Source organism: Erythrolamprus reginae, chromosome 2 (assembly GCF_031021105.1).
Source record: "Erythrolamprus reginae isolate rEryReg1 chromosome 2, rEryReg1.hap1, whole genome shotgun sequence".
Classification (NCBI taxonomy): domain Eukaryota; kingdom Metazoa; phylum Chordata; class Lepidosauria; order Squamata; family Dipsadidae; genus Erythrolamprus; species Erythrolamprus reginae.
Genome location: NC_091951.1, coordinates 219,722,092 through 219,744,421, shown reverse-complemented (window position 1 = coordinate 219,744,421; position 22,330 = coordinate 219,722,092). Strand labels below are relative to the sequence as shown.

The following is a 22,330-nucleotide window of genomic DNA, read 5'->3' as shown; positions in this document are numbered from 1 at the left end:
GGCAGAAATCTGAAGAACATAAAACAAGAGAAAGAACAAATTCAAAGTAACTTTCAACATAATTTCTTGAGCCTATTTAGTCCTTGTACTCAAAAAACCTGGTGCTCTTCAGATGTTTAATATTTCAACTCTAAGAAACTCAGCCAATACTACCAGTGACCATGTTAAAATCAAACAAATTTAGAGATTTTGTAAGTGCTCAAAATTTATCTCAATATTTGTATGGTGTATAATAATCACTTTTCTATAATTTAGACATTGCTATTCACCAATGCATGAGAAAAATGCTTCTCTGGACATGTAGGGAAGTTCTAAATCTTGGATATTGTTTGAATAGGATCACAGACTTGGAAAGAATCGCAAAGGCTCTGAAATCCAACCATCAGCTCAGTAGAAGAATCCAGATTTAAAACATCCAAAAATAAGGATTGTCTAATGCTTGGACACAACTAATAAAAGGTAGTCCCTTTGGATAATTTGTTTTGCTACCAAACTGTTCTAGAAGGGCTTTAAGAGCCACTGTGGCGCAGTGCTTAGAATGCAGTACTGCAGTCTACTTCTGCTGATCACCAGATGCCAGCAGTTTGGCAGATCGAATCTAATCAGGCTCAAGGTTGATTCATCTTCCATCCTTAAAATGAGGACCCAGATTGTTGGGGGCAATATGCTGATTCTGTAAACCGCTTAGAGAGGGCTATAAGGCACTATGAAGTGGTATATAAATCTAAGTGCCATTGCTATTCTTAATGTTTACTGGAGTCTACCACTATGTAATTTAAATCCACTTTTTATATTCTGCATTCTAGAACAATAGGTCTTTGCTTCTGTAGCTCAGGTTTAAACTGTGGCATTCTTGGGGTTCTCAGAACTTGACTGTATTCTTGTACGTTTCATTACCAAACTCAGTAACATCAGGTAACTGATGCCTAGCACTAATGATGTCACCTAGTTCAATAATGAAACATCTGCAACTAAGCTCAGAGAAGTTTAAGGTTCCAAACTCATTTGCACTATTCAGGTAACCCTGAGGGCATAGATAAACCTTGAAGTGGCCTCAACGACTCTTAGAAACATCGACTAGATGACTGCAAGGAATATATTATAACATCCTTCCATCCGCCACCATTCAGTAAAAACTGTAAATATTTATTGGATTAGAAGAGAAATGTCTTCAAGGAAAAACAAACTCCAGTTACCTTTTGAAAAAGCACCTTTGGATGTTTTATGAATTGAAGTGAACAATTTTTTTCCTTGTTCCCTTTCAGAGCTTCAAACTCTCTTAGGTGCAACCTTGTTCTCTGGAAAAAATCAGCTGCTATTGTCCTATTCACTCAATCTGAGAGCTGTCTGTCTGGAATCTGCAACCTTATTTCTTGGGCCTGTATTTGCAATGTTGGGGTTCCACAGCCTGTGACCAGAGTATGTGGAGACTTGCATCCTGGCTGCTTTTCCTGGGAATTCAGTTTGCATGTGACAGTGTACAACCTATAATTGCAGAAGTGCACATGTGCCTCTCTGAATGTGTGCATTGGATTGCACATATTCACCCTTTTAGTCTTAAACTGCAGGAATGGTATACAATGGTATCTCTACTTATAAACTTAATTCATTCCGTGACCAGGTTCTTAGTAGAAAAGTTTGTAAGAAGAAGCAATTTTTCCCAAAGGAATCAATGTAAAAGCAAATGTGTTCAATTGGGGAAACCACAGGAAGGATGGAGGCCGTTTCCTCCCAGGAGATTCCTAGAGAGGCCACATGGAGGCTTCTCCCCACCTTTTCTGGCCCTGTTTCCTCCCAGGAGATTCCTAGAGAACCCCATGGAGGCTTTTCCCAGCCTTTTCGGGTTACAGTTTCGGAGGCTCGGGTTTATAAGTGGAAAATGGTTCTTGAGAATAAACAAAAAAATCTTGAACACCCGGTTAGATCTAGATCTAGAAAAGTTTGTAAGTAGACGCATTCTTAGGTAGAGGTACCACTGTATTATAGAAAACTAGAAGAAATCCTTAAATGTTAGATCACATGGCATCTGTTTTAATCACACACACCTTTGTTCAAATATTTCCAGCAAGTTGACCAGATAAAGATAGAGTGATAGGCTTAAATTATAACGCAAGAGTAGTTGCAGATAATGATTTCCAAAGCAGTTTACAGGCTGATGTAATATACTGTATGCTGAAAAGCTCTTTAGCACGATGGTAGTATGTAGACAAGCTCCAAAAGCAGCAGGAATAGAAGGTAAAGGCTTCTCCAGAAGATGGACATCTCGAAGCTAATATGTAAAGCATAAAAAACATTTGAAGTTTTTTTTAAAATTTGCAACAATTTTCACACAGTAGTTATTCCATTTTGGCTTTACAGTCAGTCAGGAAACTACACTGGTCAACATAATACACAGTTCTCATCAGAATACATCCTTCTCCAGTAAGGATTTCTTGCTTTTAAATCAGAAAACTGTCTTACCATAACTGTACTTCAGCTGGAACCTCTTACCTGCTTTTCAAACAGTCTACTTTCTTTAAAACTCCATTTCTAATAGAGACTGTAGACTACTCCAAAGAAACTCACCTCTATGCATGCTCCTGGTCGTAATCCACAGCCAGTATTCAACATCTGCTGATAAGCAAGGCAAAGTACGTATTTGTTATCTATTTCATAGAGGCCAGCTTGGGCATTTAACACTTGAGTGATAGTACCCTGAAAAATGAATAATGAAAGGTTATGTGATAATTTGTACTGCTTACTTGAGTCACGTCTGAAAAAAAATTTCAAATGTAGGTTCAAAAGGTTTTCTTTCTATAGGTATTACAATTTACTTACTGTATATGAGATGAGCTCAGATTTTCTAAGAGTACCAAGCACCATTTCTTCCTTCTGCACTTTCAATAAGCTTTTAGGCTGTATAGAAGGCATAATGGAAACTGGTACCATTGATCTTCCTTGTGAAGTTACATCCAGACATTGTTCCTTTGTTTGTTCTTTGCAGTAAGGTAGAAGGCATGAGGAAAAGCTGGTTCTGAAAACAGTCTGTCCAGCACTTTTAAGGCAAGCTATCTTCAAGTCAGTTAGGACATATTTGTGCCCCAGTTGTAGTAAATGATGCCAAACCAAATGGGGAGTCCTCTAGGATAGAGAAATAAGAAAGAATATAAAAATTCAGTACCTATAGGAACAGCTGTGGAGGTTTGGAATTCTTCCTGATTCTAAGGTCACTTTAAGTACACGTGACTTCAGTATCAATGAACATTGTCACTGGAGACTGCTTTATTGTTTCCCCTTCCAATATGTTCTATGGACTCCTTTAAAGGAAAGAGCACTATAATCTACAGTTAGGCAATCTATGTATAATTCGACACTAGCTTTACTATTCCCAAGCCCAATCATGAATAAAACTAACCTGCACTGGTTGTGATGCATGATTAAAAAAATCTTACTCCTCCTCCAAATATCCTAGCAGATCAACTCATCTTCTACTTCCTCAAATATATATATAATATATCTTACCCTATGAACCTCATAAACTGCCATGGTGGCTGTTAATCAACTAACTTTTCTGTAGTAATTTAAGAAAATATATCAAGATTGGAGCTTACTTGATGCAATATTCCAAATTGCAGAGAGAAAAGAATTGTATAACTTTAACAATGTAAAACTATCTAGTCATGATGAATACACAAATTGTAATGTAACCCGATTGAATGACAAAAGTACATAATGCACCTTCGCATAGGCGTGGCTTGTGGCCTGTGGCTTGGCTTGAAGGTATTGTGGCTCAGAGTGGCTTGGAAATTAGGTGGCTTATGGTGGATGAAGTATTTTAGCTAAATATTATAATTATGAATAGTAGGCAGAGAATTGTGAGTACTTTGTATATTAACTACTAGAGAACTACAGTGTAAATAGTTAGTGTAGGTTTATTACTAAAAAAGTAAATATTTTCCTAAGAAACTACAGTAAGTGTCTTCAATTTACTTCAAAATAAAGGTTCCTGATATCCTGGTCTGAGGCAGGCTGGTTAGCTGCTGTGGCTATCTGGGTAGGCTAGCTTCTGCAAAACGTTACCCCAACAAAAGACAGCTTTTTATTTGAATAAAAGATAAAATAAACATACAGTAAGTAAACATACTTGTATTACCACTGGAACACAAGCAGAAGAACTAAAACACTTCAGGAAAAGGAAGAAGAAACTCTTTTGATTGAAACAGAGAATAGTAGTCAACCTGCCTAGTTCTCCTGCCACATTCACCTTTGCTGTATTCTTATTCTGAGGCCTAAAAAAGCAAAAAGAGAATCATCGCAGATCAGCAAAATGTACATTTCATAAGGCATTGTTCTAATCAAGCAGATGTTGCAAAATCACACGAAGTGGACATGAACACAATCTCATTTCATTGTGACCCAACTTACAATTTATGAATGTTAGTATCAGTATTACAATTTCATTATCAAGTTCCAGGGCAGACCTTCCTCAGTTGAGACCTACCCCCAAATTTAGGGTGAATGTAGATGTTTAATGGTTATTCCCAAATTATAGGGCATAAAATCAATCCCTTGGCTCATTCAAATCAAATTCTACTACTGATGAAAAGAAACTACAAAACACTGTTTTATAAAAGAGCAACCTACTGAAATCTTGGCAGCAATTGGCTGAGGCAACTGGGCCCAAAAACGTTTCCTCCTTTAGACACATTATTGCACAGGTTCCAGAGAGACTAATTCAGGAGTGTCAAACAATTTCATTGAGGGCCACACCAGGGCTGTGGTTGACCTCAGGGGGCCAGTCAGGCGTGGCTGACTGGGTGGGCATGGCCATATTGATGCCACTCCCCAAACTGCTGGCATGTTTCCTCTTTGCAATGGGTAGACCAGGGGAAGCCACACTGGCCTGATGTTTCCTCTTCGCATTGGGTGGACCAGGTCAAAGCAATGGGGGTAGACAAGCTCTACTGACATAGGTAGACTGGATTGAAGCAATGCAGGCCAGCCCCTTATATTTTTTAGGATGGCCCCATGGGCGAGATCTGACCACATCACAGGCCACATCCAGCCCGCGGACCCTGAATTTTACATCCCTGCTCTAGTTCTATCTCAATTGCTCCCATTGGAGTCTGGGAGTCCTGTCTTTTTCTCTATCTAGCTATCTAATTGGCTAAAATGTATCCTAATTTGACACCAAAATGTTGGAAATGCTGCTACAAAAATGGGACCTATTATCATATGTGGTGGACCTGTCCAGTGATATAAAAAATATGATATAAAATTCAAACATGGCTAGAAGAAATAATTAAAAAGAAACCGGAAGCATTCCTCTTAGGGATACTAGATCAAAACATAGAGAAACCATATCATTACATTATATTACACATTCTTACAGCAGTAAGAATCACCCTAGCACAATACCGGAAACAAAGAGGGGTACCAACCAAAATGTTATAATTAAAAAGATTTTGGAATGTGTGGAATTAGATAAATTGAGGTTAGAATTGAAAGAGAAAGAAGATTCCAAATATTACAAAACTTGGAACTTATTGTATGAGTGTCTTGACAAAAGTAAATAAAATAATATATCAATTATTAGGATGTTATTAAGATAGAAAGGACAAAGATTTTTATATTTTATTATATCAATATTTAGAAATATATATATTAAGCAATGGTGTTATAATTAATATTCTTAGAGCTGTATTGATTACAATGATAGTAGTAATAGTTAAAAACAGTAAATAAGTGCAAGCTATTTGTTGATGTAAGTACCGTAAAATAACCCTAGAGGTATAAATATGTGCATGTATGTTTTGTTTTTGGTTTGTATTGTACAGTGTTTTACTTGTTTTTTCCCCCAGGTTTTTAAAAGTTTATAAAGGAATAAGAATTTATTGTTAAAAAATGAAGGTAATGCTTTCCCAAGTGCAAAAGGTGTTTCAACAATTGTGAATGGCACAAGTTGCACCCATTTGTCTCTCTTTTAAAAAGCCACACATTTTCCTATAAATGTGCATTTAAATTAAGGCAGCTGTCTGCATCACTTTCTTAACAATTAAGGAAAATAGATGAAATTAGGGAAAGAAAAGGAGTGATCAAGAAGCCTAAATAATAGTAACTCTTTACCTGGTACTGAGCAGATTTGCAGCTGTTCCAGGGTACAAAACAGGGATAGTACTAAGATTTTTCTCTGGTCCAGACTGTACTTGAATTGGATCTTCTAGGATCTCCAAATATCCAGTTGTGCCCTCGCCTACCTGGGGAACATATATCCAACTAGGGAAGAGTGACAAATGTTCTAGCCACTCAAGTTTAAAATGCAGGAACTGCCCCAGAGAAAAAAATGACATCAGATATACAAAAGCAATAGCCTTTTATTTGAAAATTGTAGAAACATATAGATATATCTATCACGCTAATCCCATTCAGATTTAATGCACATTAACTTTAATAGACAGTGAAGTAATTTACTTGCCCCTCTCCAAAACAAAATATTGAGGGTTTCTAATTAAAACCTATTGGACAGGAAGGAAGGAAAATTCAGCTTCCTTCATTTGAATTTCAGTTTTAGTATTTACTAGCAGCATGAATTAACCAATCAGAAGAAATCAAGTGAATAAACAGTCTAGCAAACTGCATCATGACTATTTCTTTTTTATTATTTATTTATTTATTATTTAGATTTGTATGCAGCCCCTCTCCGCAGACTCGGGGCGGCTCACAACAAAGTGAAACAATTTACAACAAATCTAAATTACAGTTTAAAAATATTTTAAAAACCCCATTTTCTAAACAAACATACATACAGACATACCATTCATAAATTGTATATGCCCGGGGGAGATGTCTCAGTTCCTCCATGCCTGACGACAAAGGTGGGTCTTAAGGAGCTTACGAAAGGCAAGGAGAGTAGGGGCAGTTCTAATCTCTGGGGGGAGTTGGTTCCAGAGGGTCGGGGCTGCCACAGAGAAGGCTCTTCCCCTGGGGCTCGCCAACCGACATTGTTTAGTTGACGGGACCCGGAGAAGGCCCACTCTGTGGGACCTAATCGGTCGCTGGGATTCGTGCGGCAGCAGGCGGTCTCGGAGATATTCTGGTCCAGTGCCATGAAGGGCTTTAAAGGTCATAACCAACACTTTGAATTGTGACCGGAAACTGATCGGCAACCAATGCAGACTGCGGAGTGTTGGTGAAACATAGGCATACCTAGGTAAGCCCATGACTGCTGTCGCAGCTGCATTCTGCACGATCTGGAGTTTCCGAACACTTTTCAAAGGTAGCCCCATGTAGAGAGCATTACAGTAGTCGAACCTCGAGGTGATGAGGGCATGAGTGACTGTGAGCAGTCAGTCCCGGTCCAGATAGGGCCGCAACTGGTGCACCAGGCAAACCTAGGCAAACGCCCCCCTCGCCACAGCTGAAAGATGGTTCCTAATGTGAGCTGTGGATCAAGGAGGACGCCCAAGTTGCGGACTCTCTCCAAGGGGGTCAATAATTCCCCCCCCCCCAGGGTAATGGAAGGACAGATGGAATTGTCCTTGGGAGGCAAAACCCACAGCCACTCCGTCTTATCCGGGTTGAGTTTGAGTCTGTTGACACCCATCCAGGCCCCAACAGCCTCCAGGCACCGGCACATCGCTTCCACTGCTTCGTTGACTGGACATGGGGTGGAGATGTAAAGCTGGGTATCATCAGCGTACTGATGATACCTCACCCATGCCCTTGGATGATCTCACCCAGCGGTTTCATGTAGATATTAAATAGCAGGGGGGAGAGGACCGACCCCTGAGGCACCCCACAAGGGAGAGACCTCGGGGTCGACCTCTGGCCCCCCACTAACACTGACTGCGACCGACCGGAGAGGTAGGAGGAGAACCACTGGAGAACAGTGCCTCCCACCCCCAACCCCTCCAGCCGGTGCAGAAGGATACCATGGTCGATGGTATCGAAAGCCGCTGAGAGGTCGAGAAGCACCAGGACAGAGGATAAACCCTTGTCCCGGGCCCGCCAGAGATCATCCATCAACGCGACCAAAGCAGTTTCCGTGCTGTAACCGGGCCTGAAACCCGACTGCTGGTGACCTAGATAGTCGGCTTCTTCCAAGGACCGTTGGAGCTGGAGTGCCACCACTTTCTCAACAACCTTCCCCATAAAGGGAAGGTTGGAGACTGGACGGTAGTTATTGAGTACGGCTGGGTCCAGAGAAGGCTTCTTGAGGAGGGGGCGCACGAGCGCCTCTTTATAGGATGGAAAGGATCCCCTCCCCAAGGAAGCGTTGACAATCTCCTGGACCCAGCTCCGTGTCACCTCCCTGCTGGCCGAAACCAGCCAGGAGGGACACGGATCCAGTAAACAGGTGGCGGAACTCACAGCTCCAATGGCCTTGTCCACTTCATCAGGTGTCACCAGATCAAACTCTTCCCAGACAGGTGGACAAGTACGGGCCCCAGTCACCTCGACTGACTTGTTGTCAGCCGACTCTGTTTTCCAATTGGAGTCGAGGTCCGGATCTGAGCGATTCTATTAGCGAAAAACGTGTTAAAATCCTTGGCACTACTCTGCAAGGGCTCCCCAACTCCCCCCTGGTTAAGAAGGGAGCGGGTCACCCTAAACAGAGTGGCCGGGCGGGATTCCGCTGATGCAATCAAGGCGGCATGATACGCGCATCTTGCCGCCTTGAGCGCCACTTTGTAAGTCTTAATAAAAGCTCTTACAAGTGTTCGATCGGATTCAGACTTACTCTTCCTCCATTGCTTCTCTAGACGTCTCTTCTGGCGTTTCAACTCCCGGAGCTCCTCATTGAACCATGGAGCTCTACGGGGTCTAGCGCCACAGAGAGGTCGCAAAGGCGCAATCCGATCAAGAGCCTCCGCTGCAGCCTTGTTCCAGGCTTCCGCAAGAGACTCCGCCGAACTGTGGACAAGTGCATCTGGAATAACCCCAAGCGCCATCTGAAAGCCCTCTGGGTCCATCAGGCGCCTGGGGCGGAACATCTTAATTGGTTCCGCCTCCCTGCGGGGAAGGATTGGAGCCAGGAAGTCAAGCCGTAGTAGAAAATGGTCTGACCATGACAAAGGCAATACTTCTAAGCCCCTTAGTCTCAGACCATTGCTCAATTGCTCAGAGAGGAATACCATGTCGGGTGCGTGTCCTCCCTCATGAGTCGGACCCTGTATTATTTGAGTCAGGTCCGCCATAAACTCCTGTGCCAGTCCAGAGGCTTCGCCGAGTGACGGCAGGTTGAAGTCCCCCAAGACAATAAGTCTGGGGAACTCCACCGCCAACCCGGCTACCTCCTCGAGCAGCACAGGCAGGGCTTTTGACACGCAGCTGGGAGGCAGGTACGTGAGAAACAAGCCCACCTGAACCCCTAAGTCCAACTTCATCAAGAGAGACTCGCAACCCACAATCTCTGGAGCAATGAGTCCACGTAGGCAAAGGCTCTCCCTGGCTATAATAGCCACTCCCCCCCCCTTCCCTGGGGTCGAGGTTGATGCCATATCTGAAACCCAGCTGGGCAAATTTTAGAGAGAGGAACTCCTCCCTCTGGGCCCAGCCAGGTTTCAGTAATACATGCCAGGTCGGCCTCCTCATCCAGGATTAAATCCCGGATGAGGAGAGCTTTATTTACCACCGACCTGGCATTAAGCAGCAGCAACCTGAGCCCAGGGCCAGAATTACACTCATCACCAGTACCCGACTATATGTGAATGTGATTACTAGAACTATATTTGATCCTGTAAAGTGCTGCTTTATATGTATTTTAAAAAACCACTATATTTGGCTGTTAATCTTGGAATCAATGTCACTTCAAAAATCAGTTGTTAAGCATGGAAGGGTATGTCTCCAACTCCTGTTTGTGAGCACACCAGTTAGTGGATGATTGCAAGAAACCAAAAGATTTGGTCTTGATCCAGCTGCACTATTCTATTTAAACTGGACACCCAATATGTATCCTAGGGCACAATGAGAAAGATTTTAAAGGTCCACAATCTTCATTTTTAAGTTTATTATTTTCTGCTAAGAGTTATAATCTCTCTCTCCTAAACAGCATTGGATAGATACACAGAAGAACATATTAATATCATACCACACAAGGAAGTGCTCCAGTGTTATCTTGCAAATAAACACTTCCATCCATCATCTTATCTTTTTTTCCTGGTGTTTCACTTCTCAAATAACCTATGAGCATCAAGCAAGTTTGTTCAAAATACTTTTGGTCAGGCAAAATAGTTTCATTTTGGTGTGTCCATTCTCTGAATTCATCAGAACTCAAGGTTAAACGACTGCAGCAAGGCACATGCTGGGATTGAAGATCAGAGATAGAAATAATGCTGGAAAAGATGATTAAGTTAATTTATAGTGAAAAATAAAGACGTAAATGTTGCTGTTGTAGAATTAAAACAAACACCTCCATATAAATTGTTTTGACTTTTGAAAATAAAAAAAATATATCTATAATAAAATATTAATCATAAACAATGCATTTATTAAACTGCCATAGCAAATAATAATAATAATAATAATTTATTAGATTTATATGCTGCCCCTCTCCAAAGATTTGGGGCGGCTCACAACAATAATAAAAAACAATATAACAGTGAACAAATTAAAGAAAAAGATATATAAAACCCCAGCAATTAAAACCATACAACACATACATACCAAACATAAAATATAAAAGCCTGGGGGTGGTGTCTCAGTTCCCCCATGCCTGGCAATATAGGTGGGTCTTGAGTAATTTGTGAAAGACAAGGAGGGTGGGGGCTGATAAGGTCCCACAGAGAAGGCTCTTCCCCCGGGGCCCGCCAAACGACATTGTTTGGTTGAAGGGACCCGGAGAAGGCCAACTCTGTGGGACCTTATCAGCCGCTGGAATTCGTGTGGTAGAAGGCGGTTCTGGAGATATTCTGGTCCAATGCCATGTAGGGCTTTAAAGGTCATTACCAACACTTTGAATTGTGACCGGAAACTGATCGGCAGCCAGTGCAGGCCACGGAGTGCTGTAGAAACATGGGCGAATCTGGGAAGCCCGATAGCTCTCGTGGCCGCATTCTGCACGATCTGAAGTTTTCGAACACTTTTCAAAGGTAGCCCCATGTAGAGAGCGTTGCAGTAATCGAACTTCGAGGTGATGAGGGCATGAGCAACTATGAGCAGTGACTCCCTGTCCAAGTAGGGCCGCAACTGGTGCACCAGGCGAACCTGGGCAAATGCCCTCCTCGCCACAGCCGAAATATGGTGTTCCAATGGTAGAATCTATCTATTACTGATCTTAGAAAAGCTAAGTAGAGTCAGATCTAATTAGTGTTTGGATGAAAGAATACTAGAAACTCCAGAACTCAGGAATACAGTGTTGGGAAAAAATCCCCAGAATAGGGTAATAGCAGATTGTTTACATACTACTGTACTGCTAAAAAACCAACATGGACTTGTCCTTGCATTTGCAGGGAATTGAGTTCAACTTGAGGGAAACTTTATTTTTACTTTTATTGCTGTTGTATCTTCACTTTATTTCTTAATGAGCACATTTGTCCTAGTAATAAATAGCAAAATGAATCTACTAGCACTTTTGCAAAGTATCACATTCTCTAATAAAACACACTTTAACCTATTCTCCAAACTATTTTTTGGTAGTTTCACACTATTCTATAGCAATATAGGTTTATTCATTATATCAATATCCAACTTTCTAATGCTGCATATCTTGACCGCTTCAAGATTTGCCTATACTCAATATTGGAAGAACAGGAATACAGTGATCCCCCGAGTTTTGCAATCTCGATCTTTGCGAAACGCTATATCGCGATTTTTCCACCCGATGACGTCACTCCCTTCCTTTCTCATCTTTCTTTCTCTCTCTCTTTCTCTATCTTGCTTCTTCCTCTCTCACACTCTCTTCCTCCCTCTCTCATCTCTTTCTTTCCTTCTCTCTCTTTCTCTATCTCTCCCCCTCTTGCTCTCAAGCGGCAAGCGAGCAGCCGGGCGGGCGGGTGAACGGGCAAGCGGAGCAGCCGGGCGGGCGGGTGAACGGGCAAGCGGAGCGGCTGGGCGGGCGGGTGAACGGGCAAGTGGAGCGGGCGGGCGGGCGAACGGGCAAGCGAGCAGCCGGGCGGGCGGGTGAACGGGCAAGCGGCAAGCGATCTTGGGGTTTCCCCTTTGCCTGGGCGGCGGGAAGACCCAGGGAAGGTTCCTTCGGCCACCCAACAGCTGATCTGCTCCGCAGCGCGGCAGCAGCAAGGAGCCGAAGATGGGGTTTCCCCGTTGCCTGGGCAACGGGGAAACCCCATCTTCGGCTCCTCGCTGCTGCCGCGCTGCGGAGCAGATCAGCTGTTGGGCGGCCGAAGGAACCTTCCCTGGGTCTTCCCCGCCGCCCACACGCAAACTCCACCATCTGCTCATGTGCGGCCATGAAAAAAAGGGCACGCATGCGCAGATGGTGTTTTTACTTCCGCACCGCTATATCGCGAAAAATCGAGTTTCGCGAGGGGTCTTGGAATGGAACCCTCGCGAAACCCGAGGGATCACTGTATACCCACAGAAGAAGAAAATACTAATGTGTACAGAGATGGACAGACTAGTGCTTGAATTGAAAGAAAAAAATGAGACTGAATATTATGAAACTTGGAATAAATTATACCACTGGTGGGGGGGAAAGGAGAACCAAGATCTTAAATTAAGGAAACTCTATGGAAAAGTAAAATATATGTATTATACACTGCTCAAAAAAATAAAGGGAACACTTAAACAACACAACATAACTCCAAGTAAATCAAACTTCTGTGGAATCAAACTGTCCATTTAGGAAGTAACACTGATTGACAATCAATTTCACATGCTGCTGTGTACTTTCAACTTTTTGCAGAACAAAGTATTCAATGAGAATATTTCATTCATTCAGATCTAGGATGTATTATTTGTGTGTTCCATTTATTTTTTTGAACAGTATACAGTATAATTCCTGAACAGTAGTTTTAAGGTGAATATTGATGTAATAATTTAGGGTATTTAAATGTATATACAGTACTACAAGATTCGTCACATATTTGTTAATTGTTTCTTTTTTGTTGTTGTCTTTTTGTGAGTGTTTTATCAATAAAAAAATTAAAAAAGAATCCAACTTTCACTGAGGAGCTTAAAGCACATCTTTCCATTTTTCCGCAGAAAAGCCATCTTGTGAAATAGATTAGGTTAGTCAAGATCTCCTATGAACTTCTCTAAACGAGGGTAAAAGTAGAACCCGGTTCTCTCCCCATCTCGTCCACCACTTGAACTGCCATCACCATCCCACCCTTTCAAGGGAGGCTTAATTAGGTTTAACTCGGGCTGAAGGCGATTTTTGCTTTTAAGTGCTTTGCTGGAGGGAAGGAGACGCCAAAGCCAATAACCGCGTTTACGGGGTTAAACTGACATACCCCCATCTGCAGTACGCAGCCTTAAACTAATTACTCCAGAGGTGTTCGCACAATAAACTAGCCATACAGTTTTTAGTACAGCAAACTACAGTAACTTCCTCTCGGAATATTAGTAAATAAAGAGCAGGAGAGGAGGCAGAAGGAAAAATAAAATAACAAAAGATGGATGGCCGAATAAAATTTAACGCGGGAGGGCCCGCCACCCTTTTGTTCCCCTCACCCGCTGGCACGCGCGGCACTGCCGCGATCCAGGCTCCGGGGACGATTCAAAGGCTGCCGGTAGCCGCTCGCCATCTCGTTAGTCTCGCGAGGGCGTCTGGACTTGGGACGCGAATTTCTCGAAGCCGGAGCGGCCACTTTCCCGCCTGCCCCTTCTGGGGCGTGGAAAGAGGGCGTCACGGATGTTATTCCGCGCGGAGGTTTCTTTGCTCGGGAATTCCTTCCCAAACCGCGCGGAGTTCAGTCCGCGGAAAGGGTTATTTGGAAGCTGTGGGCTATGCCGAAACCAGGTATAAATTGCCTAAGCCTATCTGAGCTACCTGGAACAGCTGAACTTTTTAGTATACTGTACTATGTTCTGTCCACCTCAGCCGCTCTGAATATTTTGTGTGAAATGTTATTTTTGCTTCAGATTCCAATGTCTTTAAAAAAATATTCGCCCACACGTTGCAAAGTGAAGGAGGCTACAGCCCGGATGTCGTCACTCGCGACACGTCTGTGAAAAATCAGAGGGAGACAGAATGGACTATCGCAGTGTTTCCTAAACTTGGCAACTTGAAGATATCTGGACTTCAACTCCCAGAATTCCCCAGGCAGCATTTTCTGGCTGGGGAATTCTGGGAGTTGAAGTCCAAATATCTTCAAGTTGCCAAGGTTGGGAAACACTGGACTATCGGGCCGAGGGCTAGCCAGTTGCTTATTAAGACGCCTCCCACGGGACCTAAGCAGCCTTTGCATTTTGAAAAGCGGCTGTTGTCTTGAGACTATGATTGCTCAAATTAAATTTGGGTCTAAAGTTAGTATTGATAGAGAAAAATACAATCTTTTATCTTTCACAACTCAAAATCGATTGTAAGTTGAAAATCGAAGCATGGACTTTGTCAGGTTGCAGCTTTCACTTCCACTCGAACAATAATTATTAATAATAATAATTAGACTCGGAGCGGCTCACAACAATAATACACTATGTACAAATCTAATGTTAAAAACAATTTAAAACCCTTATTATAAAAAGAAAACAATCACACAACCTAACAGACCATAGATAAAGCATAATAGCTAGGGGTATATCAGTTTCCCAATGTATGGCGACAAAAGTGGGTCTTCAGAAGCTTTCGAAAGGCAAGGAGGGTGGGGGCGGTCCTAATCTCGGAGTGGTGGAGTTGATTCCAGAGGGCCGGGGCCGCCACAGAGAAGACTCTTCCCCTGGGTCCCACCAGACAGCATTGTTTAGTCGACGGGACCCAGAGAAGGCCAACTCTGGGACCTAATCAGTTGCTGGCATTCGTGCGGCAGAAGACGGTCCCGAAGATATCCTGGTCCGATGCCACGTAAGGCTTTATAGGTCATGACCAACACTTTGAATTGTGACTGGAAATTGATCGGCAGCCAGTGCAAGACGCAGAGTGTTGACGAGACATGGGCATATCTGGGAAAGCCCATGATTGCTCTCACAGCCGTATTCTGCATGATCTGAAGTTTCCAAACACTTTTCAAAGGTAGCCCCATGTAGAGAGCGTTGCAGTAGTTGAACCTCAAGGTGATGAAGGTGGAGAGCACCCCAATCTAAATAGGATTGTTGTCTCTACATTATCATTATTCTATGGGCAAGTTGATGTCAAAATAAACGGAAGAAACAATTGGTTTCAGCTTTTCAATTGTACAGAAATACATGTGCTGTCAGATTCCACCATCAGAGAACCGTCTAAGGGTCCTTTTATGTATCCTCTGCATAGATTCATGACAGACTTCCTAGTTTCTTTTTCCCCCTATACATAGGTTAGATAGATATATTAATTGATGATTGATAGATATAGCTATATGTATACATGCACACACACACACAATATATATTAAGAGAGATAGTATAATGGGGACACGGTGGCTCAGTGGGTAAGAGACTGAGTTTGTCGATCAGAAAGGTTGCCAGTTTGAATCCTTAGCACCACGCTCATATTACTCGTCCCAGTTACTGCCAACCTAGCAGTTTGAAAGCATGTAAAAATGCAAATAGAAAAATAGGGACCACCTTTGGTGTTTAGTCATGCCAGCCACATGACCATGGAATCCTCTTCGGACAGCGCTGGCTCTTCAATTTAGAAATGGAGATGAGCCCCGCCCTTAAAGACGAGAATAACCAGCACGTATGTGTGAGGGGAATTTTTACCTTTATATACATACATACATAAATATATACATGTACACACACACACATACTTACAAACATATACACAATATAGACACACATATATATATGTTTTCGTAGATTTTCACGGGTATATGTATGTAGATTGTTCTGAGTTCGGGTTTTGCCCTGTGTAATATTTTGCATGTCTATGCGACGTTTCGGTGAAATCACATTCACCATCATCAGGCTGAAGTTTTAAGCTTCGAAGCTTAAAACTTCAGCCTGATGATGGTGAATGTGATTTCACCGAAACGTCGCATAGACATGCAAAATATTACACAGGGCAAAACCCGAACTCAGAACAATCTACATATATATATATATACACATACATATAAGTATAAATGCATATACATAGTTGTAGAAGGTTTGGTTGTTGGTGTACATATACATAAAAGTTTTTTCCCTTGGCCAGATCACCTGGTGTACCCAAATATGGGAGGGAGCATACTACTTCCTTTTGCCTTTCAGCCCCCGGGGCCATGCAGGCAGTTGCATTCATGACAAACTATTTAAACGTTATATATTACTGGAAAAGAAATAAAGGGAGACTAGTATAGATCTGTTTCAAGCTATTTAGCTCTCATGCTCATGTATGCTCCCTCCAGGCAAGGGTTCCCCATCGCTGCTCTTACCAGTGCGGTTGCGTGCGCAGCTCTGCATGATTTCCCTATCAGCTGAATCATTCTGCATGCACAGAAGCAAAAAATCAACCAGATCTTTTTCTTAAAGCTACCAATTAAATAGAAAACATTGTTAATCCTAGACGGAGACATAAAAACAAAGGAATTAAACATTTAAAAATTTTAATTTAAAGGTATGCATTGTTTTTGAGAATTCATTGATATAACCCACTATGAATATTGCAAATGTGAAATAAAGCTAAAACTACATACATGTTGCAAAAATTCAGTATAATCAGATTTTTATGATGAGTTATTTTTAAGGCACTAGCCAGCCCGCTTTGTTGATATAGAGAAGATAAGTAGTGGTAAGCCACTTCCTATTTATTGCCCAAATCCCTGCCTGTTGTATCCATGTAATGGGTCCAGATTCCAGTTCAACACAACGGCAACTTAACTTTGTTAATTTTTCTGAGAAATGAAGTTTTTCTTCTGTACTCACGTTATCAAAATTGCTAATGACAATATGTTCTATTTTCTCCTTTATAGCTGATAAAGTTGCAGGTTGAGGTTACAAAAAGCAGTGAAATTATTCTCTTCAAAAATGTGTCCTTGTGATACTTTCAGACTTCTCTGTTAGCGCAGGTTGCCTTATGTATATATTTATTAATTAGATTTTTATGCTACCTGCATTACTTTAGAATAGAATAGAATAGAATTTTATTGGCCAAGTATGATTGGACACAGAAGGAATTTGTCTTGGTGCATATGCTCTCAGCGTACATAAAAGAAAAAGATACATTTGTCAAGAATCATGTGGTACAACACTTAATGATTTTCATAGGGGTCAAATAAGCCATGAAGAAACAATCAATATTAATAAAAATCTTAGGATACAAGCAACAAGTTACAGTCATACAGTCCTAAGTGGGAGGAAAAGGATGATAGGAATGATGAGGAAAAATTAGTAGAAATAGAAGTGCAGACTTAGTAAAAAGTCTGACAGTGTTGAGGGAATTATTTGTTTAGTAGAGTGATGGCGTTCGGAAAAACTGTTCTTGCGTCTAGTTGTCTTGGTGTGCAGTGCTCTATAGTGAAGTTTTGAGAGTAGGAGTTGAAACAGTTTGTGTCCAGGATGCGAAGGGTCAGTAAAACTTAAGGAAGTGCCAGGGGTGGGTTCCATTTACCTTCCCTATTGGTTCGCATCGTGATGCAAGTGCATGCCATGTCGGAAAAATGACCAGCTGCGCATGTGCAGAAGCCTTTGTGCCAGCCGCTTTCTAGAAGCGGCAACTGGAGAACTTGTACAGGGTGTGTGGACAACCTGCTATTGCTGTCAGTTCGGTGTGCAGGGGCAAATTTCCACCACGGTTCAGGAGAACCAGTCCGAACTGGCAGCAACACACCACTGCAGTGAATTGCATTGGGCTGAGAGAGAATGACTGACCCAAAGTCAACCAGTTTTCATATTTAAGGCAGGACTAGTACTCACAATCTCCTGATTTCTAGACCAGCATTTTCACCGCTACACCAAACTGCCTCTTTTAAGGCAAATAACAGTGATTGTTTAAAAGTGTTTAAAATGTTAGTGGAAATTATCTTCTGCCAACTCTAATCCCACATTGCACTGAGCCATTGGTTTGTTGCTTGTTGGGGAACAATTTGTAACACAATTTCTGTTGAGTTTGCTTTTTGAACTTTTTTATAGTTCATTAGGCATGCTGGTTTCAAAACCGTAGTTAGTTTTCTTCTAACACGTCGATTTTTTTCTCTACACCTTATGAGAATCTGACCACTCTCCATGGAATCGAGCATGGGTCATAGGAAGCACTATTGCTCTCCTATTAGCTGACACAAACCTTCTCCGATGGGTGCCGGGTGAATGACGCATAGGAAAACAGCTACAGGTTTTTACTCTAGCAATATGTTTTATGCTGAATGGCCTCTTGGCAAAGATTCCTTCTTGGCCAGCAACGTGGATAAAAGTATCCTTGCTTTTTGTTTATGCGGGACAGCAGAGCTCTTGAGAAGAATTGGTTGCAGTTGAATTGGCTGCCAAGATCTGACCTGAAACCAGCAATTTTTGCTGCTGGAAGGACGTCCACGTGCGAGATTTCGGCTGCTGCACATGCGTAGCAGCCAAAATCTTGCTGCAGTGCCTAGAGTGGCAAAGCGGCCTGCTCTCTGCTCTCCCGTGCCGCAGGAGAGAGAAGCCTGCAGCCCATAAGAGTACAGAGCAGACTGCATGGCCAGAGCTTGGGGCCGCCCAGCCTGCTCCCCGCACCATGCTCTCAGCGCCCCTGCAGGAGGTGACATGCCGGAGCAAGGTAAGGGCTGGGTGGGTGTGGCATGCGGCGGCGTGGCAGAGTGGGTGATGGGTGGGCTGCTTGTGGTGGAGCTGCTGCAAATGGTGGGACAGAGCTGCTGCAAGCGGTGGATAGGATGAATAGCAGCAGTGTGGCAGAGTGGGTCGCTTACGGCACAGCTGCCACTCATAGAGCTGCCAAGAGTGACGGGACAGAGCTGCCACGAGCGGCGGGACACAGCTGCCATGAGCGGCGGGACACAGCTACCACGAGCGGTGTGGCAGTGGGTGGTGGGTGGGTTGCTCACGGCAGAGCTGCTGCTTGCGGCGATACAGAGCTGTCACGAGCGGCGGGGCGAGTGGTGGCACGGCAGAGTGGGCGGTGGGCAGGCTGCTCGCAACAGAGCTGCTGTTCATGATGGGACAGAGCCGCTGCAAGCGGCAAGGCGAGTGGGGCATGCAGCCACTTACCTTATTTTTGTCTATTTCCAGGCCTTTTTGCTTCTGCGCATGCGGAAAAGCGAAAAAACCCAGAAGTCTCACGCCACGCGTGCACTCACATCCCATTCCAGTAGGGCCGGGAATGGTGGCCCGCCCCTGGAACCAGGGCTTTATATGCACTATTTGTATGATTAGATTAGATTTAGATTTATTGGATTTATATGCCGCCCCTCTCCGCAAACTCGGGGCGGCATATAACTTTTGAAGGTATCCTGTAGCTTAAAAGTTGATGTGATAGACAAAAACTGTGGTTATTTTTGGATCCAGAGTCCAAAGGTTAGTTGAAAACAAGTCACAGATTTAAGTCAACTAAATCACTGTTCCCCAGTGGTATGTAATTGTGCTACCGTTGGCATGTTCTATGAATAAAAATGTACATTTGACTTTTCACACACGACTATGTCATATTTAACCATGGCTTGTGGAATAAACCTAAATTGGCTAGATTAACACCACACTAAAACATAAAATCTAAAGTCAGATATACAAATCTGGTATTAACATACTAAATCACAGTCTAACCTGATTTTTCTTCTAAATGTATCTTATTATGGACATTTTATAATGAATTTGGGAGAAAAGAGGAAAGCTAGGATGAAATTAGCTAAGTGAATGTTTGGCCTGAAGTATTTTATTAGGCAGTCTTTTAAAAATAAAGTTTAGCCTTCCATGAGATTCTGTACAGGACTTAGTTTACTGAGAATGAATGGGTTAACTGCCTTGTTCACATGGTACGAGTAGACTCCTCTGAACATTATAGGGTGGATGGACTAATATTTAGTGTGGGTGGGAATTTATGTCTCCACCCTTTCCTTACTTTTGCTTCCTGTTTTATAAGGAACTTGGATTGCCAGGCACGAAGTTTTACTCTGTTCCCTTTTCGGAAGAGCTGCCAAAGGTCACGCAGCCAGGGGCCCACTCTGCAAATGTAAGGGGCAAGCTGGCCAACTATGATCCCACTGGGGTTCTTTCAAGTTTTAGTAATTCCGGTAAGTGGGAATTTAAGGAAAATGGCTGGAGGAGAAAGTGAAACTCTGGGGGATATGATCATAAAGGCCGAAGGAGAACATTAGTTACTACTATATTTGATTTTTAATTATTTTGTATTTGTTAATCTGAATAGGGTATAGGAGAGAATATTGATGCTAGATCATTTAATTTTGTCCTCATTTGTCTTTCTTTGTTGATTGATTCTTCTTTCCTTGAAGATTTGGCAGCAATCTTCATAAAACTTTGCTTCCGGAAAAAATATTTTGGTCTCTTTTAATTGGTGAGGTCTTTTTGATGGGTATACAGGATTTTATTTGCTTGGATAATGTGTTTTTATTCTCTTTATTTTATGTTAATATATTACTTCAAGGAGGTGACTGTGTTAGAGATAAATGAAAATGATTTTCAACTCTTTCATTACTATTAACAACTCCCTTAACATCCAGGAGTTATTTAAAATAGGGCACAGTGGCTGTGAATGTTCACTTATAAACAGGGAACAATCCTCCACCCCCAAATTAAATCAGATCAGCCACACAAATAAATGGAGAATGATTTAAAAAAAACAGTGTTCCATAGAAATAATATTTTGTTGTTCATCCAGAGGGGAAAAAGCATTTATTTTTCTGAAAGAGCCCAAAATGTAGACTTCCAGTTGCTCGCCAGCTAAACTTATTGATCAGTCACATAGGAATAGGGACTTATTACATTAAGACCTAAAAACATTAACACATTAGTAGCAGCAGCCCATACCCTAGAAAACTGCCCATTAACTTTCTACAGTGCAGATTTCTTAAACTATCTGCAATTGTGGACCTATTGTATACTCTTGATCAAAGATTGGTACACCCCTATCTTGGATCCTATCCTCAGTGAGGGAGGAAGGGGATACCTGCTGAAAAGTCCAGAGACAGGCTTAAGTAAAGACGGTTCCTTTATTCAGCTCTTAAAAGGGAAGTGACAATCAGCGGGAACACGTCTGGTTTAACCTGGAGAGAAACCGCTCTTTTATACATTTGCGGCTCCCGCCAAAAGAGAGCAGCCAGCGTCTGAGCCAATCAGGCGCGACTTCCTGTTTCCAGCTCAGACAGCGTTTCTCATAGAACCAACTATTTACATAGGATTCAACACCCCTCCCTCCTTAGTCAGAATACATCAATCAAGTAAGCCACGTGACGAAATCCTCCAATCTGCTCGGTCTACGCAGGGCTCGCTCCGACCTGCGCAGTTCATTTGAGTCCTCGCTTCCAACGGTGGAGGTCGGTTCGCCTGTACTTCCCCAGTGCGGATGAGGCCTAGTTTGGGCTCCGGCCCGCTGAGTCGATTGGGCAGGCACAACACCGACCTCTGAGGACGAAGATGGCTCGGCGTCGCTGGAGGACCCTTCCTGGCTCGATAAGTCCATTTGAATGTCCATTAAGGCGGGTTGCGCGTTACAGTCTATTAGAGTGGGAGAGTCTGTTTTAGCGGTTTGCTCAGGGGAGGTTTCAATGCGCTTTCGTACATGGTCAATGTGCCGCTTCCACATTCGACCATCTTCCAATTTTACAATATATGTTTTAGGAGCAGTTTGTTGTACAATTGTTCCCTTCATCCAATTCAAACCCCCATCAAAATTCTTTGCAAAAACACTTTGACCCAAGTACAATTGTCTTTCAGGATTTACATACATAGGATTAGGAGTACAATACCTTGGGTGTAATCTATCCAGTGGGGATCTAAGTTTCCTTCCCATTAGTATTTCAGCAGGGCTTATGTGTGTGTGGGAATTTGGTGTAATATGTTGTGTTAATAAAAATTGGTCCAGATGCTGTTGTACATCTCCAGGGCCTGACCTGCGCAATGCTTCTTTTGCAACCCGAACGTATCGTTCTGCCAACCCGTTAGCCCAGGGCGAGTAAGGCGAGATGAGAGCATGTCTGACCCCAATAATTCAAATTGCCTGGCTGTCAATTGGGGTCCGTTGTCTGACACTAAGATGTCAGGACAGCCATGGGTGACAAACAAATGGCGCAGAACCTTAATTGTGGCACTAGTGGTTATATTATTCATTGCAATGATTTCCACCCACTTGGAAAATGCATCTACCACTATTAAGAAATATTGTGAC

At 42.6% G+C, this 22,330-nt stretch overlaps 2 protein-coding genes across 3 annotated transcripts in view; one reads left to right on the top strand and one right to left on the bottom strand.

The window, feature by feature from the left end:
* The window catches only part of CTC1 (CST telomere replication complex component 1), a 34,246-nt gene extending 20,427 nt beyond the window's left edge, over nt 1–13,819 (bottom strand). The window contains exons 1-7 of the mRNA XM_070741920.1: nt 13,615–13,819; nt 10,070–10,313; nt 6,106–6,305; nt 4,124–4,268; nt 2,818–3,120; nt 2,566–2,694; nt 2,046–2,269 (exon numbers count right to left, since the gene is read on the bottom strand). Of these exons, the coding sequence (XP_070598021.1) occupies nt 2,046–2,269; nt 2,566–2,694; nt 2,818–3,120; nt 4,124–4,268; nt 6,106–6,305; nt 10,070–10,313; nt 13,615–13,688 (1,319 nt within the window). The 5' untranslated portion in view covers nt 13,689–13,819. The remainder of the gene's footprint in view (nt 1–2,045; nt 2,270–2,565; nt 2,695–2,817; nt 3,121–4,123; nt 4,269–6,105; nt 6,306–10,069; nt 10,314–13,614) is intronic.
* Nucleotides 13,820–19,804: 5,985 nt separating this feature from the next.
* The window catches only part of LOC139162006 (tumor necrosis factor receptor superfamily member 1A-like), a 49,064-nt gene continuing 46,538 nt past the window's right edge, over nt 19,805–22,330 (top strand). The window contains exons 1-2 of one of the 2 annotated variants that reach the window (XM_070741919.1): nt 19,805–19,961; nt 20,069–20,219. In XM_070741919.1, coding sequence (XP_070598020.1) covers nt 20,181–20,219 — 39 coding nt within the window. In that variant the 5' untranslated portion in view covers nt 19,805–19,961; nt 20,069–20,180. Of the gene's footprint in view, nt 19,962–19,986; nt 20,220–22,330 lie in introns of those variants that run through there. The other variant, XM_070741918.1, reaches the window with a different exon arrangement.